We start from the raw sequence: 19542 nt of genomic DNA, 5'->3' as shown, positions 1-19542 counted from the left end.
TCCTGTGTCGCTGCAGATTCCCATGCTCTGTTCTCATTCAGCAGAACTCTTACTCCTGCAATACCTTCCTAATCACCAGAGTCTGATCCTGATGCCTCCTGTACTTATTAAACCTTCAACAATTTATATATTAATTTAGATCACTTCACCTTTGCCCAACATGGAGAATTTTTCAGTCTTTTAATTTTAATTTCCATCCTGATATGTTTTCATAATTTATTGCAAGCTATTCTTTGTAATTAATCAGCATATTTATCTAAATATAAATTCATTAAGTCATACAAACTATTAGAACTAAGGACAATTAATCTGTGGAACACTGCCACGGGCAGCTGTGGAGGCTGTCTTTATGTATATTTAAGGCAGAGGTTTATAGATTCTTGATTGGTCAGGACATGAAAGGATATGGGGAGAAGGCAGATGATTGGGGCCGAGAGGAAATTGGATCAGCCATGATGAAATGGAGGAGCAGATTTGATGGGCCAAATGGCCCAATTCTGCTCCTATATTTTATGGTCTTATTTGTTTATAGTTAAATACAGAAACACATAATCATAATAGTGAACTGTTTATTTACAACAGGGCTTACAAAACCAACACAAATTTAAGACATTGCAGTTTCTTTGAGTTGCTGGTCATGGCTGACTTATAAGCTTTAGATTTTGTTATATTTTAACAAATATTACTGGTCAAATATGGTACATTTTCCCTATTTTGATTGTTATTGCCTTGCTTTAATACTTAATACAAAGCTACATTTTGGATATACCTTGGTACCAAACCAAACTCAAATCTGCATCACATTAAAAAAAAACATTTGTTTGTCCTCATTCAGAATCTAGTTATCAAAAATATGGCTATGTTCGTAAATTAGACCATGCTTTTCTGCTTCACAAAAAATCAGACTACGTTGTTGCATGTATCTGACAAATAATTCACAAAAGTCATTGCATATAATTTCTTATTTTTATGAGTATAGTAAAAGTTGCACACAGCTCAATAACCATTTATGTATGTGATAACCATTTTCCTTGCTTGAAATTAAATATTACAACTAAAAACTGCATGTAAAATTTTGACAACTTATTTCTACAAAATCCATGTAAGATGCTTAGACAATGTAGTCGGCTAACAAACTGAGAAATGTTGGATGTGATGCACTGAACTGAGTTTAGTTTGTACACTATTAGTTACTTACAGTTGCAATATTTGTAGCAAATTATCATAAACAACAATGGCACATCTCCAGAAATTACACTGTTGTATTTTAATAATAACAGGAAAATCTTTTATTGTGTGTCTTATTACTTGCTAGTTTGATTGGACAAACTTTGATAATGGCATCTTGAGCAATAATGTACTACTAATAACTAATCAGCAGTAAATTTACTATACACTACCTGATAAAATGTGGTTACAAATTTCTTAATACAATCCTGTAACATCAAGTTGTTTCAGAGGGTGTGTTGGATATTACTGTAGAATTTAACTAATACCATTGCCTACTGGAAGTATGTTACTTTAAAACTTCACTAAAGATCAATTTTTTAAGATTAAGCCAACAACATTTGTAAATTTGCGCTTGTCATTTGAATCAGAACATTTGTAGAACTGCATATTACCATTCTATAGACTTTTCTAACATACTGGACCTAGTTAATCGAACAGTTAGCACCACATCAGAGACTTTTTATTATTGACAGATTTAGAACGGAGATAACAGAGGAAACTGGCTTAAAAACTAATGCATTTTAGTGTTAGGAGAAGATTACCCAAGGGACTATAATAGGGTTTGGGAGTAAAAAATCATTTATTTAGACAAACTTTCTCATTCTCAAAGTGTTTCACTGCTAGCTAATTACTTCTATAAGTAGTTACTGTTTGAGGTGCAAAGAACATTGTATTGATTGTTTTTCTTCTAGAAATTGGTTGTGGTCAAATAAAAAGCACAGCAGCTTGAGAACTTATGAGATCTTTACAATTTTAACCTGTAAAGTGCAACAAATCAAATTCAATGGAAAAGGAGCCTAACAAAGGTTAAACCTTTTAAAATATTATTCATTCAACTACAGCAGTTGCTAATTTCTTTTTGTTTGAACATTCTTTCAACTTAAACACCAAGTATTTTAAATGCTGATGTTTTAGTCTAGACTGAGTACAGGTAGTGAGGTTCTACAGACTGTACAAATATAAATGTAGGCTGTTCCATGCATGACATTTGATGTTCAGTGAACACCTGCTGATCTTGGATCACATGGCCTTTGTAAAAAAGACACATCGTGTAGCTTTGGGGTTAGAAAACAAAACGTACTTGCAGAATTACAGTGAAGCTGTTGAGTAACAAAGTAATATTTCAAGAACTCTGCAAAGCATAGATTATTGTAAGGATGACACCAAAACTTACTTTATTTGCTAATAAAAGGATATAGATCATAAATTATTTACAGCAAAGCATATCATGTAATAATTTCTCAAGATAGTGTTTTTGCAACAATATACACAGATGATATTCTGACTGCTGCCAGTATCAGACAACAGTGAAACACTGGTATCTTAACTGTAAATATAAATGCAATAAAAATTCAGCCCAGATTAACAAACAAGTAGAGACACAAAATGGATCTTTGTCAATTTAACTGGCTAGATGATCAATTTTCATGCTACTAACAGTGTAAAAATGAAATGTGTTCTGCTCTCAGACAACATCAGATTACTGCTGGAGCAACAGAGGTGAAAATTACCCCCAACAAAAAAATAACATCACAATCAAGATAGGAGTTATAAATAGGTTCAAATTAGCATTAAATTTAGCTAGATAAGTTCACTCCAACATTCCTCCTCCTATTAAATAATGTGTATGTTGCACTTTAGCAAGATTTCAATGCATGACTTTTTCATGAGGTAGCAAGGTCATTTGATTTGGCACATAAATTCTACCTGTACACTTGTGGGTCCTGAAGCACTACAACAAAGCAGTAATATCATTTATCACAAAATAAAAGTGAAGGAAAATAAACAATGTGGACAGTATAATGTACATGGTTAATTTGCAACAAATACATGAAAAAGATTGGTTATGATGTTACATTTCACAAAGCCAGTGATAGCAGTCAAAATAAATAGTTTTCCAACTTCTATGTTCAATGAAATGTTGGGAAATAAAGTAACTTTTAAAAGTCTGAAGAAATCCTGGTTTTGGCAAACTAATGGATAGAGTGTCTGAACTTGCATGCACTGATTCTTTTGTATAACAATATCCCTTACCAGGTTCTTGTTAAGAGGGAACATTTGATAGGCAGTGGACATCAGCTAATATTGTTAGCTAGTAAGTCTCAACAATTTACTAATAAAGTAACTATAGTTAAATTGGTTGATTTCTATACTGTAACTTGATTATTTTTACTATAATTATCTTTCATTTTTGTCAGATGTAATAACAAACCAATGTATTATTTTAATATTTTACTCATGGTAACACTGACATACAGAAAATAAATTTTAATGGATAAGAGATCACATACATACTAGCTCAAGTTCACAGAAGAATAAAGCTCCTATATTCTAAAAGCTTTTAGTATTGCCTCTGCCAGCCTAATTAACACTTCCAAATATGATAGAAGACAAATTTAGTTATTACGGATACTTGAAATAATTTAGCAGTGCTACTCAAAGAACACAACTCATTACAGTTCCTAAAGACTGTGGTTTTACAACTGAACCTAGATTAACATGGTCCTAATGAAAAATCAAGTGGTTGACCACAATAAAGGTGTTTTCTTAAGTTTCATTAAAAGATATTAAGTTTCACCATATTTATCTGATCCTGTAATATGCCTCTCTCATCTTGCTGAAATTTCATAGCATTTACATCGACAATTAAGACTGATATTAACTTTGTTAATGGATTTTAATTGACATTTTCAGTCAATCTTCACAACAGCAAAGATTATAAACTGCACCTTCTAGTTTGTAAGATATCACCTCATATTGTTGGATATTAATAGCAAAAGGAATCTATAAATATATTAAATAACGAACATTAAGCATATATCCAAGATATAGTAGTTCTATTTGGCATCTATTAGTTTTTAAATGCATTTTCCTTGAGCTACCAGATGACAGATGCATCTCTTATTCAAGCAATTGTTCTTCACATTTTTCAATGAAATTATTTGCAGAGGCAGTTTGAATATTAAAGAACAGATAAATGTGCCTATATGAAATCCAAGAATTTGTCAATGTGATATTAATTCCTTAATGGAAATTAATTATAGGAACCATGCATTGTCTTTTCACTACTCTTAAATCAGTAGCTGACTTCTATATCCCTGCAAAGATCACATGACAAACTGATTAAAATTCCTTGCAAGAGCTTGTTTTCAATATTGTTCTTCGTTGCTGCTTAGTAGCCAGTGGGCTGAAATGCACTAAAAAGGGCTCTCCAATTGATACAAGATGGACTCCAATGAATATAGCTTATTAGTGTGAACTGACATGCTAAAATTTGCGATCATACGTTTAGGGAGGTGGGTTGGGGGACAGCTTTAATCAAAAATATGTGCAAATTAAACAATCATTACAGGAATGTGATACATCTCAGATTTAGTGGGTTGTTATAACTGTTGTAAGATAACAATACAAAACCTAACTATTCAAAATCATGAATTTAACCTAAAAAATACCTAGTACGCCCAGGACATTGCCCTAAAGCAGCCCATAGCAAGTGTTTGTATCAATGAGAGGTCAGAGTGGGGATTGGTGGAAAGTTGAAAACTTCCAGTAACATCAGTTGTTTATTTATTCCTGTTCTAGTTTCCTTTCCAATGAATCTTTACCAGAAAAGAAATTTGGATGGTGTGTAAATCTGATGACCTACTCAACGCTGCCATATCCTTTCTTGCAGGAATAGTTATAAATCAACTCCATGGTCTCAGGGTATACTAATCATCACATTGAAAAGATCGGATACCACCAATTTTTAACAAAGTAAATGACAACAAATGAGCAAATCTGTAAAATTATTTTGAATAGAACATGCATCCAAAGATGCTACTGCTTATTCTGAAATATTAAGGCACTGAAATGTTACAATGCCAGTTGATTATTTAGGATGCACCAATTTGTCTTATATATAGAAACTCTAAGAATTACTTAACTATACTTAAGCTACAACAATCTAAGCTACAATAAACAGTAATATTTCAACATTATACTACATTATTTGGTTACCTATGTAAAAACTTGACATCTTGGGACATCTATCAAGGCAACACAACAAAAAAAATACTGTGTGCAAAAGTGGTCCAAAATTCAGGGCTTTTATTCAAGCCTTACACTATAAGTAACTCTTAAGTAACTGTAAGAAAGGGTAAAAAGAATCTAATCTAAAATAACATACTTTAATTTAAACTTTCACATAAATAATATAAACCAAATTACTATAAATAAAGGATACATAACACAAATGATGTTTTAAAAAAAGATTGATGTAAGTGGAAAAGACATAAAACAAAGGAGATAGTGTAAAAACATGTAAACGTTAAAATTCTTAAAAATTAGAGGTGCCTCATTCAAGCTTCAAAACTGTGGCTTATTTCCTTCTATTTATTAAATAAAATTCTCCTTTTCATCTCCTGCTGTTTCTCAAAATCCGCATAACCACTACTGTGCACCAAACAGCCACATATTATGCCTGGTCTGGATTATTTGCAACTTCTAAGAATTCACATTGTTGCCATGATTCTTAAAAATATACTGGTTACTTACACTGCAACATCTCTTCAGTTTGAAGTATAAAATGTAGACATACTTAGACATATTAACTGTGGCATGTTTGATAACATTAACTTTCTACTGATTTACAATATAGTGTATTTTAAACTTACACTATTTAACCATTTACATTTTTATATCTTTAAGAATCACTTCTTATCTGCACTTTTGAGAATTAAGACAATAATCTTGCCTTCTTTCATACATATGAATTTTAACAATAGCATTACAAATTCTTCTACTTCACAGATTCAGTTGATGAAGGTGGAGTAAGTATAGAATCTTCTGCTCTATATTCCTTCCTCATATGGTAATGAGGACTGCGTGTATAACGAGGTTTAATCCCAAGTGGTGGAGGTTGGGAAAAATTTCTTCTGACAGGATGCAACCGAGGTTCCTGGAAGAAAAATATTTTAAATATGATTCACGATCATGCTTATATCTTTGGTGACATTAATTTACATGGCACCAATGTTGATCTAAACAAACACCAAAATACAACTAAATGTTGTCAAAAACTGGACTCAGAAATTAGTGATTACTAAGACTATCAAAGATACCTTCAAATAATTTGAAAATTAGCTTTCCAAAATTCTGATATTTACTTCTAAAATCAAATCATTGCAAAATATAGAAATGGAATTCTGATAAAAGGTCAGTGATATAAAATATTGAAGGTTTCTATCTTATTAGATGCCTACTGATCTGAGTTGTTTCAGTTTTGAAGCCAAAACTGTAGATGCTGGAACAAAAAATACTAAACTGCTGGAGGAACTCAGCAGGGTAAGCAGCAATTGTGGAGGCAAAGGTATAGATGACCTTTTGGTTTATGGTCATGCTGAGTTTCTCCAAGGACTTCGTTTCATTTCAAATAGATAAACTTACTTCTGCAGGACTTGATAGCTTCGCCATTTTTCTCATCCTCTGTACATGCCTGCAAGTGCATCTGACAATCGAATCTGCTTTATCAATTGCATTTATCGACATTGGATTGGATGAGGTTGGCTTTGTCACATGTATATCAAAACACACCAAGAAATGCATTGCTTTGTATCAACAACCAACACAGTCTGAGATTTGCTGGAGGCAGACACAAGTGTCGCCACATTTCTGGCACCAACATACTATCGGCTCAGAAGCAGTGGTCAGCACAACAGTACCAGCAATCCAGGTTCAATTCCTACCACTGCCTGTAAGGAATTTGTATGTTCTCCCCATGATTACGTGGGTTTCTTCTGGGTGCTCCAGTTTCCTCCTACAGTCCAAAGGCATACAGGCTGGTAGGTTAATTGGTCATTGTGAATTGCCCCTGTGATTAGGCTAGGACTGGTCTGGTGCTGGATCTGTTGTTGTTCGTCATCTGTATCAACTATCTGGATGATAATGTGGTTAACTGGATCAGCAAATTTGTGGATGACACCAAGATTGGGGGTGCAGTGGACAGTGAGGAAGGCTATTAATGCTTGTGGAGGGATCTAGATCAGCTGGATAAATGGGTTGAAAAATGACAGATGGAACTTAATGCAGACAAGTGTGAGGTGTTACACTTCAGTAGGACACACCAGGATAGGTCTTACACAGTGAACAGCAGGGCACTAAGGTGTGTGGTAGAACAAAGGGATCTGGGAATACAGGTCCATAATTAGGTGAAAATGGTGTCACAGATAATAGGGTTGTTAAGAAAACTTACAGCACATTGGCCTTCATAAATCAAAAGTATTGAGTATAGGAGATGAGATGTTATGATGAAGTTGTTTTAAGACATAAATGGAGTATTGTGTGCAGTTTTGGTTGCCTACCTAAAGGAATGGTGTAAATAAGGTTGAAAGAGTACAGAGAAAATTTACAAGGATCTTGATGGGTCTGGAGGAGCTGAGTTAGAAGGAAAGACTTGAATAGGTTAGGATTTTATTCCTTGGAACATAGAAGATTGAGAGAATGATATGGAAGGATACAAAATCATGAGGGGCATGGATAGGGTAAATGTAAGTAAGCTTTTTCCACTGAGGTTGGGTGGAACTACAGCCAGAGGTCATGGGTTAAGGATGAAAGGTGAAAAGTTTAAAGGGAACATGAGGGGAAGTTCTTCACTCAAGATGATTGTGAGAGTGTGGAACAAGCTGTCAGCACAAGTGGTGTATGGAAACTCAATTTCAAAGTTTAAGCGAAGTTTGTGTAGGTACTTGGATAGTAGGTGTATGGAGGGCTATGGTCCTGGTACAGGCCAATGGAAATAGACAATTTAAATGGTTCAGCATGAACTAGATGAGACAAAAGACCTGTTTCGGTACTGTACGTCTCTATATCTCAATGCGTAAATTGGGGGATCGCTGGGTGGTGCAGCTCAAAGGATGGAAATGCCTATTCTGTGCTGTATCTCAATAAACAAACAAACCTGTACATGTTTAGATTGTGGGAGGAAACTGGAGCACCAAGAGGAAATCCACAATCACAGTGAGAACTTCCTTACAGACAGCAGTCGGGATTGAACCCCAATCTTATAGCTGGTGTTGGAAAAAGTATGTGAACCTTTGCTTTCATAACTGGCGTAACTCCCTTGTAAAGTGATAACTTCAACCAAACGTTTCTGGTAACTGTTGATCAGTCCTGCACATCGGCTAGGAGGAATTTTAGGCTATTCCTCCTTACAAAACTGCTTCAACTCTGGGAAGTTGGTGGCATCCTTGCTCAGGTCTGTCCACAACATTTCTACAGGATTAAGGCCAGGAATTCCAAAACATATATTTTCTTATTTTAAACCATTCTATTTTTGATTTACTCTTGTCTTTCGAATCATTGTCTTGTTTCATTATCAAACTTCTATTAAGTTTTGTTGATCCTTCAACGATTGCAAGCTGTCCAGGCCCTGAGGCAGCAAAGCAGCCCCAAAACATGATGCTTGCTCCTTTCACCATGCTTCACAGTTGGGATGAGGTTTTGGTGTCGGTATGCAGTGCCCTTTCCCCTCCAAACATAGCTATATAAATTTCTGCCAAAAAGCTCAATTTTGTCTCCCCTGTCTGCAGAACATTGTCCTAGAAGCACTGTAAAACATCCAGGTGGTGTTTTGCAAACTTGAGACATGCAATAAAGTTTTTTTGGAGAGCAGTGGTTTCCTCTGTGATGCCCTTTCCTGAACACCATTCTTGTTCAGTGTTTTTCTTATAGTGGACACATGAACAGAGACTTTAGCAAGTTCTAGGGATTTCTGCAGGTTTGTTACCCTCCTTCAGCAGTGCACATTGTGCTGCTGGTGTGATCTTTGCAGGATGCCCACTCCTAGAGAGAGTAGCAGCAATACTGAGTTTCCTCCATTTGTAGACATTTTCTCTTAGTGTTCATCAGTCCATAGTCAGGTCTTTAGAAATACTTTTGTAGCCCTTTTCTGCTTCATGCATCTCTACAATTCTTCTAAGGTCCCCTGAAAGTTGCTTTGATCTAGGCATGGTGTACATAAATGGATCTTGCTTGAGAAGAGCAGGCTTTGATTTTGTATGTCTATTTATAGGGCAGGGCTCCTCTACAATCTATACCTCCAACCTCTTCTCATTGATTGGAACACCTGACTCCAAATAGCTTTTGTAGAAGGCATTACCTCAGAGGTTCACATACTTTTTCCAACGAATACATGTAATATTGGATCATTTTTCTCAATAAATAAATGAACAAGTATAATGTTTTTTTGTGTTATTTATTTAATTGAGTTTTCTATTTAGTTTTAGAACTTGTGTGAATATCTGATCACATTTTAGGTCATATTTATACAGAAATAGAGAAAATTCTACAGGTTTTACGCATCACTGTGTGCTACCATGATGCCCTCATTTACATTGGAAATATATATCAGAATAACTTATTTTATGCATCCATTTAAAGAAGCATTGTTCCTTTCATAGTTGCCTCAGCTATGATTCCATGTTGCAGGGAAGAAGATCCCTGAAGTGGAAAAAAAGGATACTGCAACATGAAAATCATGTAACCGTCTTTGTCAACTGCTGCTGGAAGATCATCAGTTAAAGGAGCACTTAGGTTTTGCCTAAAATTTATTGGTCTTCCAACACAAGATACTGCCTACTAACACATTTCAAATTGCAAGGGTATGTGTGCTGGGATCGAGGGTGAGTGAGAGAGTGAAATAGATAGATAGATTGGGGGGGGGGGTTGATAGGGAGGAGGACCATAATCTAAGATCATGCTGCCACTGGTTACTGACGCCCATGTAACAGTCTCTCCAAAACTTCATGGGCCATGAAAACTAAAGAAGTTTCAAAATCCTGGGTGTCAACATCTATCCTTGACCCGCCATATTGGTATGTTTCAATAAGAGTTTGTGGAGTCATCACCAAAGACTCTAGCAAATTTCTACAGATAAACCATAGAGAGCTTCCTGTTTGCATCACCATCTAGTATGGAGGGCTCACTGCCCAGGGTAAAAAAGCTGCAAACCCCACCACCTGCATCATAAACACTAGCCTCTCCAGCACTGCAACAACTTTAAAAGGTGATGCCTCAAAAAGGGAGCATCCATCATTAAGAATCCCCATCACCCTGGCCATGTGATCTTCTTATTACTATCAAAGCCGAGCTACACACACTCGACATTTTAGGAACAACTTCTTCCCCTCTGCAACAAGATTTTCTGAATGAACAATGAACCAATCTATGAACACTACCTATTTTTATTCTTTTTGCACTACTTAATTAAAAAAAAAATTCTTATTGTAATTTATCGCTTATTTCATGTATTGCACTGTACTGCTATCACAAAACAAACTTCACATACGTCAGTGACATTAAACCCTGATAGTAACATCATCAAGTGGGGCAAAGCAGGATCATGCAATGCATAATTACCGTACCAACAATTATACCATTTTTTATCATGTATACTTTGTCAATGACAGCTTCTATTATTGACAATAATTACTTTCTAGCATCCATCCCACAAAGTACATCTTTCAGTATAATAGCAAACAAGTCATTCAATAATCATTTGCTTGTTGCATGATTCTATCTTTACAAAAACACAGAAGCCTGACAGGAATACTAACGATCCATGCAGTTTCACAGTATCAATTTACAACTCTATAGAAGGTACTGGTGAAGTGAGAGATGGACACTAGTAACTGAAGGCAGAATTCGTTTCTTATGAATATAGAGCATTACAGTACAGTATAGGCCCTTTAGACCACAATGTTGTGCCAACCCTTTAACCTACTCTACGATCAATCTAACCCTTTCCTCCTATATAACCCTCCACCTTTGTATCATCCATGTGCCTATCTAAGTTTCTTAAACGTCCCTAATGTATCTGCCTTTAGCATCATCCACCAGGCATTCCACACTGCATAAAAAAATAACTTAACTCTTGACATCCTCCTCCAATCACCTTAAAAATTGTGTCGATTGTATTAGCCTTTGCTGCCCTGGGAAAAAGTCTCTGGCTATTTACTTCTGTGTAGCTTGTCACCTTGTCATCTCTATCAAGTCACCAACATCCACCTTTGTCACAAAGAGAAAAGCTCTAGCTCACTCAACCTATCTTCATAAGGTATGCTCTCTAGTCCAGGTTACCTCCTGGAAATCTCCTCTGTATGCTCTCTACAGTTTCCACATCCTTCGTATAATGAGGCGACCGACCAGAACTAAACACAATGCTTTTCACTGACTACAGTTCTGCAATCAACACTATTATCTCCGTAAATCTGATCAATATGCTCCAAGACCTAGTCCTCGATATGTCCTTGTGCAGCTGGATCCTCGACTTCCTCATCTGTAAACCCCAATGATCTTGGATTGGTAACAACATCTCCTACACAATCTTCATCAGCACAGGTGCACCACAAGGCTGTGTGCCCAGTCCCCTGCTCTACTCGCTTTATACTTATTACTGTGCATCTAAGTACAGCTCCAATGACATATTCAACTCAATGTTAGCGAAACCAAAGAGCTGATTATTGACCACAGGAGGAAACTGGAGGTCTTGAGCCAGTTCTCATTGGGAGTTGGGAGGTGAAGAGGGTCAGAAACTTTAAATTCCTTGCCATTATCATTTCAGAAGATCTGTCCTGTGACCAGCATGCAAGTGCCATTACAAAGAAGGCGCAGCACCGCCTCTTCTTTCTTACAAGTTTGTACAGATTCGGCATGTATCCTGAATGGATGCATTATGGCCTGCTACGGAAATAGCAATGCGCATGAATGGAAAAGCCTACAAAGAGTAGTGGATACTACCCAGTCTATCACAGGAAAAGCCCTCCCCAACATTGAGCACATTTACATTGTCACAGGAAAGTAACAACCATAATCAAGGACCACTACCATTCAGGCCATGCTCTCTTCTTGCTGCTGCCATTAAGAAGGAGGTACAGGAGTCTTTGGTCCCACACCACCAGGTTTGCGAATATTTATGACCCTTCAACTATCAGATTCTTAACCAGCGTAGACAACTTCACTCACCTCAACACTGAACTGATTCCACAACCTATGGACTCATTTTCAAGGACTCTACAACTCATGTTCTCAATATATTTATTACTTATTTATTGTTATTATTAGTTTTTTTTGTATTTGCACAATTTGTCTCCTTTGTTTGTGAAGAGATTTTCATTGATTACATTGTTTCTTTGTATGTACTGTGAATGTCGGCAAGAAAATGAATCTCAGGATAACATACGGTGACATATTTGTTTGATATTAACTTTTCTTTGAACTTCAAACAACATTCAGAGTATGCTCTAACCAAAGCTTTATAGAGCTGCAACGTCACCTCTTGACTCTTGAACTCCACCCCCCTCCCCAACTAATGGAAGGCCAACACACCGCAGGCTTTTTTAATAAACCAATCAACTTGTGTGGCAACTTTGAGGGATTTATGCACACGGACCCCAAGATTCCCCCCGTTCCTCCACAATGCCAAGAATCCTACCATAAACCCTACATCCTGCCTTAAAGGCATTTCACATTTTTCTGGGTTGAACTCCATCTGCACTTCTTAGCCCAGTTCCACATTCTCCAAATCCTGTCAATGCCCCATTACAACCTACAACATCCCTCCACACTATCCACAACATCACCAACTTTCGTGCCATCTACAAATTTACTAACTCATCCTCCCATGTCTTCATCCATGCCATGTCGAAAAATCACAGACAGCAGGGGTCCATGGAACACCACTGGTTACTGACCTCCAGGCAGAATATTCTACATCTACTAACACCCTCTGCCTTCTGTGGGGAAGCCAATTCTGAATTCACACAGCCAAGTTTCCTTGGATCCCTTATCTCCTAACTTTCTGAATCAGCCTACCATGGGGAACCTTATCAAAGCCTTACTAAAATCCATATACATCATATCCACCCTCATCAATGTGCTTTGTCACATGCTCAAAGAATTTAATAAGGCTCTATCCAGACTCTGCTTCTCCAAATACAGAAGATAACGGTTAATTGGGCCTTCAGTTAATTGTGGCAGCCGTTGACTGGGAACAATTCTTAAAAAGAAAATAAAACTAATGAGAAAATAGCCAGGATTCCCTTTGTTTATTTGGGACACTATGCCGCTTAATTAGCACAAAAGACTGTTGCCTAACAATTTCTAACTAGTGTCAGTCATGCACAACTTGTGTGGCTGTTAAGACACATCAGGCCTTGTGGAGACGTGGAGGCAGATGCTGCTAAGACTCAGACAAAGAATCAAAAGTTCAAGCATGGCGTGACTGCTGTCCTGAGCTGCATATATTTCAATGCAATAAGTATTGTAGGAAAGGTGGATAATACTGATGAATATGAGGTAGCTGGTAATATGTAGTGAGGAGAGGCAGTTAATAGCAGGGGTCCCCAACCTTTTTCGCACTGTGGACCCGTTTAATAATGACAATATTCTTGCCGACCTGGGGGGGGGGGGGGTAGGGTTGCCAACGGACAAGAATAGTAGTCAAATATGTTGTCTTTACCCAGAGAAAGACTACAATGAACATGAAGCCTTGCGCGGGCACCAGTGCATGTGTGCCCTGCGCATGCGTGTACGTGCCGTTTTTTTTTCTGCAAATCGTTTTTGGCGATTCTGTTCGGGGCGGGGGTGGGGGTGTAATGCACTCAATTTCATTTCTACAAGGGTTTATCTAACGAATTTAATATTAAACACACAGCGCATATTTTCCTCGCATGAATATAGTGATAAGTCAACTATCAGGGAAGGACAGGGGAGCTTGAAGTAAGTGTTGAACGAACTTCCAGTAGAAGTGGCAGAAACAGGTTCGATATTATCATTTAAAGAAAAACTGGATAGGTATACGAAGAGGAAAGGAATGGAGGGTTATGGGCTGAGTGCAGGTCGGCATGACTAGGTGAGAGTAGCGTTCAGCACCGACTAGAAGGGCCGAGATGGCCTGCTTCCGTACTGTAATTGTAATATGGTTATACAAGTTGCTTATAAGTCAATAGCATCATAACATTTTAAGTAACATTTGGATATTAAACAAACAGCACATATTTCCCCTGTATGAACATATAAAATCATTGCAACACACCAATATCGCTAAATCAGTGGGAGCCCTGGGCTTGTTTTCCTGCAACACGGTCCTATCAAGGGGTGACGGAAGACAGCGATACTCGAAGGGGGTTCCTTATGTCCAGTTTGTTCCGCAATTTAGTTTTCGTTGCATTCATTGCAGAGATATGTTGGAAATTGAAGCAACGTTTTCAGTGCTTTCGTGGCTATCGCAAGATATTTAGCGTTGACTTTGATCCAGAATGCCGGCAGAGATGTTATGTCAAACATCCTTTTCAGCCTGCCGTCATTTGCAAGCTCCAGGAGTTGATCTCCTTCCCGCACTGACATGGATGACGCGCTGGTAATGACCTCGCATGCGTACTGGCTCAACAGGGTGTGACAGGGAATGAGGAAAGGTGCAGCTGACTCATATCCCCAAATCATATCCTTTCCCCGTGGCCCAGTAGCACAAGCTTTGCGGCCCGGTGGTTGGAGACCACTGGTTAATAGGGCAAAATTGCAGTCAACAGGCTGAGTTGCAATGTAAAGGACTAAATTGAAAAGGGTGAATACAGAACTGAAGGTGTTATATTTCAATGCATGCAGTATACAGAATAAAGTGGATGAACCTGTAGACGGTTACAGATTGGCACGTATGATGTTGTGGGCATCACTGAATCATGGCTGAAAGTTGATTATAGTTGGGAACTTAACATCCAAGGATACACACTGTAATGAAAGGACAGGCAGGTAGGCAGAGAGAATGGCATGGCTCTGCTGGTTAAAAAAAATGGTATCAAATCATTAGAAAGAGTAGGATCAGAAGGTGTTGAATCGATGTGGGTAGAGCTAAGGGACTGTAAGGGTAAAAAGACCCTGATGGGAGTTATATACAAACCCCCCAAAACAGTAGTAAGGAAGTGGTTTACAAGTTACAATGGGAGATAGAAAATGTATGCCAAAAGGGCATGGGGGATTTCAATATGCAGATAGATTGGGAACATCAGGTTGGTACTGAATTTAATAGATGAAATTTATAGAATGCCTACAAGATGGCTTTTTAGAACAGCTTGTGGTTGAACCCACTAAGGGATCAGCTATTCTGGATTGGGTGTTGTGCAAAGAACTGGAAATGATCAGAGAGCTTAAGGTAAAAGAACTCTCAAGGGCAAGTGATTATAATATAATTGAAGTTACCCTGCAATTTGAGGAGGAGAAGCGAAAGTTGGACCAGTTTTATAATGGAGTAAAGGGAATTACAGAGGCACAAGAGGGGCGCTGGCCAAAACTGATTGGAAAACAACACTGGCAGGAATGAAGGCAGAGCAACAATGCCTGGAATTTCTGGAAGCAATTCGGAAGATACAGGATACATACATCCCAAGGAAGAAGAAGTATTTTAAGGGCAAAATGACATAACCATGGCTAACAAGAGAAATGAAAACTAACATAAAAGTCAAAGAGAGGGTATATAATAGAACAAAAATTAGTGGGAAGTCAGAGGATTGGGAAGCTTCTAAAAACCAACAGAGGGCAACTACAGAAGTCATTAAGGAGCTAAAGATGGAATACAAAAGTAAGCTAGCCAATAATATTAAAGAGGATACCAAAAGTTTCTTCAGATACATAAAGTGTAAAGGAGAGGTGAGAGTGGATATTAGACCATTGGAAAACAATGCTGGAGAGGTAGTAATAAAAGACAACAAAATGGTACACAAACTGAATAAGTATTTTGCATCAGTCTTCACTATGGAGGACACTTAGCAGTATGGTGGAAGCTCAAAAGTTTAAGGGGCAGAGATGTGTGAAGTTACCATAACTAGAGAGGTTTTTGGGAAACTGAAAGATCTGCTGTAGATAGGTAAGTCACCTGGACCAGATGGTGTACATCCCAGGGTTCTGAAAGTGACGGCTGAAGAGACTGTGGAGGCATTAGTAATGACCTTTCAAGAATCACTACATTCTGGAAAAGTTCTGGTTGACTGGAAAACTACAAATATCACTCCAAGAAGGGAGCGAGGCAGAAGAAAGGAATTATAGGCCAGTTAGTCTCACTTCAGTGGTTGGGAAGATGCTGGAGTTGACTACTAAGGATGTGGTTTTGGAGTACTTGGAGGCACATGATAAAATAGCCTGTAGTCAGTATGGTCTTTTTCAAGGGAAAATCTTGCCTGACAATCTGTTGGAACTCTGAAGAAATAACAAGCAGCATAGACAAAGGAGAATTGGCCAATGTTGTGGACTTGGATTTTCAGAAGGCCTTTGACAAGGTGCCACACATGAGCCTGCTTAACAAGTTACAAACCCATGGTATTACAGGAAAGAATCTAGGATGAATAAAGCAGTGACTGGTTGATAGGAAGCAAAGAGTGGGAATAAAAGCAGCATTTTCTGGTTGGCTGCTGATGACTAGTGGTCTTCCACAGGGCTCAGAGCTGGGACTGTTTCTTTTTACGTTACACCTCACTGATTTGGATGATGGAATTGATAGGTTTGTTGCTAAGTTTGCAAACGATATGAAGACAGGTGGAGTGGCAGGTAGTTTTGAATAAGTAGAGAGGCTACAGAAGGACTTGGGCAGAGTAGGAGATTGGGAAAGCAGTGGCAGATGGAATACAGAGTCAGAAAGTGTATGGCCATACACTTTGGTAGGAGAAATGAACAGTTTGACTGTTTTCTAAATGGACAGAAAATTCAACAGTTGAGTCAGTGATGTGGTGTTAGCATTCATTTCAAGAGGATTAGAATATAAAAGCAGGGATGTAATGTTGAGGCTTTATAGAGCAGTGGGGAGGCCTCACTTGGAGTAATGTGAGAGTTTGGGTCCCTTATCTAAGAAGAGATTTGCTGCCATTGGAGCAGGTTCAAAGTAGGTTCAAAAAATGACTTTAGGATTGAAAGGCTTGTCATATGAAGAGCATTTGATGGGTCTGGACCTGTACTTATTGGAATTCACAAGAATGAGGGGTGACCTCAATAAAACCTATTGAGTGTTGAAAGGCCTCGATAGGGTGAATGTGGAAAGGATGTATCCTATGGTGGGAAGAGTCCAAGACCAGAGGACAGCCTCAGAACAGAGGGGAATTTCTTTCGCCAGAGAATGGTGTATCTGTGGAATTCATTGCCACAGGCAGCTGTGGAGGCCAAGTCTTTAGGTGTATATAAGGTAGAAGATAAGATTCTTGATTGGTCAGGGCATGAAGCAACATGGGGAGAAGGCAGGAGATTGGGGCTGAGAGGGAAAATGGATCACCCACGATGGGCCAAATGGCCTAATTCTTCAAACTATCCCATCTGGCACCAACAATCATTCCACAGTCCACGTCATTTAAATCACGTTGCCTCCTCATTCTGAAGTATGGTCTGAACAACAAGTGAACCTCTTGACTATGACTGCATGCATTTATGCACAAAATTGCTGCCACATTATTGGCTGATTAAATATTTGTATTAATGAGTAGGTGTACAGGTGTACCTAATAAAATAGCCATTGAGTGTATATTCACTTCTTTTTATTTATATTTGGAAAAACATCAATACTGTGGCATGCTTGGGACTGTGATGGTGTCAGTTTAGCAAATTTCTAGACTACTGAATGCTATGCTTTTTAATAATCCCAACACATTATTAATTAACCTTTTAGTATAACAGAGTTTCCAGTTAATGGGATAAGTTGTAAAATACCTTAGTGGAACTGGTGTCAATTGAAAGAATGTGGGAACTAGACCCCATGCAATCAGGTAGCATGCTGAGGGCCTCATAGAAGAGCAATGTAGGAACTGGCGCCGTGGGGAGTGGGAAGAGAGTGTGGCAAACAAGATTCCAAACCATCAAAATTTCTGAATGGTTGTTTAGCACTTTGTGTAGCTTTACTCTCTGGAGATTCCTCTGCTGTATACTTAAATAAGAAACTATCATATTCAAAAACACAGCTCCACACATGGACCTGCATTAATTTCATCTTGATAAAAGCAGTCATTTCTGCTTTCCTGCAACAGTACAGTTGCTGGTCTGTATGTGCAATATGTTAATGTGGGATGGAAATATGAATTTTGACACGCATTTCAGTTATTATTCTGTAGATGTCTCCTCATAAACATAATACAGTGACTTCATTTAGTTGAACACCAGATCAAATATATAAAAAGCAGCTTGAAAATTTGAAACTTGTATTTCAAAAAACAGTGGATCTGCCATCAACACAAATTCAGAAACCCCATAGTATTAAAAGGCTAATAAACATAAATCTCAACACAAAGAAAATTATTTAGATGTCACATTATGTAAAGATAATCTGAAAACATGTAAGATTCAGACACTATCTTCTCAGGCTCCAAGTACATCCAACAAGAGGTAGATGGTGATATTAGGAAATGTTCCAAGGGGCTTGACTCTCCTTGAGCATACTGAGAGCTGTATGTAAGTGCAGCAGACAATTAGGAAGGCAAATGGCACACTGACCTTTATTACTTGAGGCATTCAGTACAAGAGTAAAGGAATCTTACTGCAATTATATAGGGCCTTGGTGAGATCACACGAGTACTGTGTACAGTTTTGATCTAACTTTAAAAAACTTTGCTTTACAGAAAATATAACAGAAAAGACTGGTTCCTAGGATGGCAGACAGTCATATAGGAAAGGTTTTGGTTAGGCCTCCCTTTTCTACAGTTTAGAAGAATGAAAGGTATCTTACTGAAAGAAATCACCTGTGCACATTTCTAACCAGCTTATCTAACCCCTTTCATTCCTCCAGAGATCTATAGATGTACTCTTCAAGTTTTGTGTCTCCTAACACTTGTGCATTCTCTTGTGAGGATTATCTAAATACATTAGCCCACAATTCTATGGACTGTGCCATTTGTCACCATTCTAAATGCAATCTATAGATTTCTTACATACCATCAAAACGATTCTTTTTTAATGACTGTGAAAAGTATCAAGCTATGCCGATGAACAATGTCCTTTGTTTCACTTTTATCAATCACATTATTGCCCATCATGCATATCCCTGAGCATCTTATTGACTATCTTTTGCAAGTCATATATCTGTGTCAGCTTTATTCACTTGCTATACTACTATTAATTTATTCAAACTAAACAACAGGTCTGTGAAGTATTCCTAGTTGCTGGTGAATGCAGCAGGCCAGGCAGCATCTCTAGGAAGAGGTACAGTCGACGTTTCAGGCCGAGACCCTTCGTCAGGACTAACTGAGATCATTTTGCTGAACACCTACGCTCTGTCCGCCAGAGAAAGCAGGATATCCCAGTGGCCACACA

The 19542-nt window shown here is 37.9% G+C and overlaps 1 protein-coding gene across 1 annotated transcript in view; it reads right to left on the bottom strand.

Annotated features, from left to right (window-relative positions):
- Positions 1-592: 592 nt before the first annotated feature.
- Positions 593-19542, bottom strand: part of LOC134348479 (protein boule-like) — a 116467-nt gene continuing 97517 nt past the window's right edge. The window contains exon 11 of the mRNA XM_063051929.1: positions 593-6169. Within this exon, the coding sequence (XP_062907999.1) occupies positions 6011-6169 (159 nt within the window). The 3' untranslated portion in view covers positions 593-6010. The remainder of the gene's footprint in view (positions 6170-19542) is intronic.

The sequence above is a fragment of the Mobula hypostoma genome, chromosome 6 (assembly GCF_963921235.1).
Source record: "Mobula hypostoma chromosome 6, sMobHyp1.1, whole genome shotgun sequence".
NCBI lineage: Eukaryota > Metazoa > Chordata > Chondrichthyes > Myliobatiformes > Myliobatidae > Mobula > Mobula hypostoma.
This window is presented reverse-complemented; position numbering and strand designations above follow the sequence as displayed.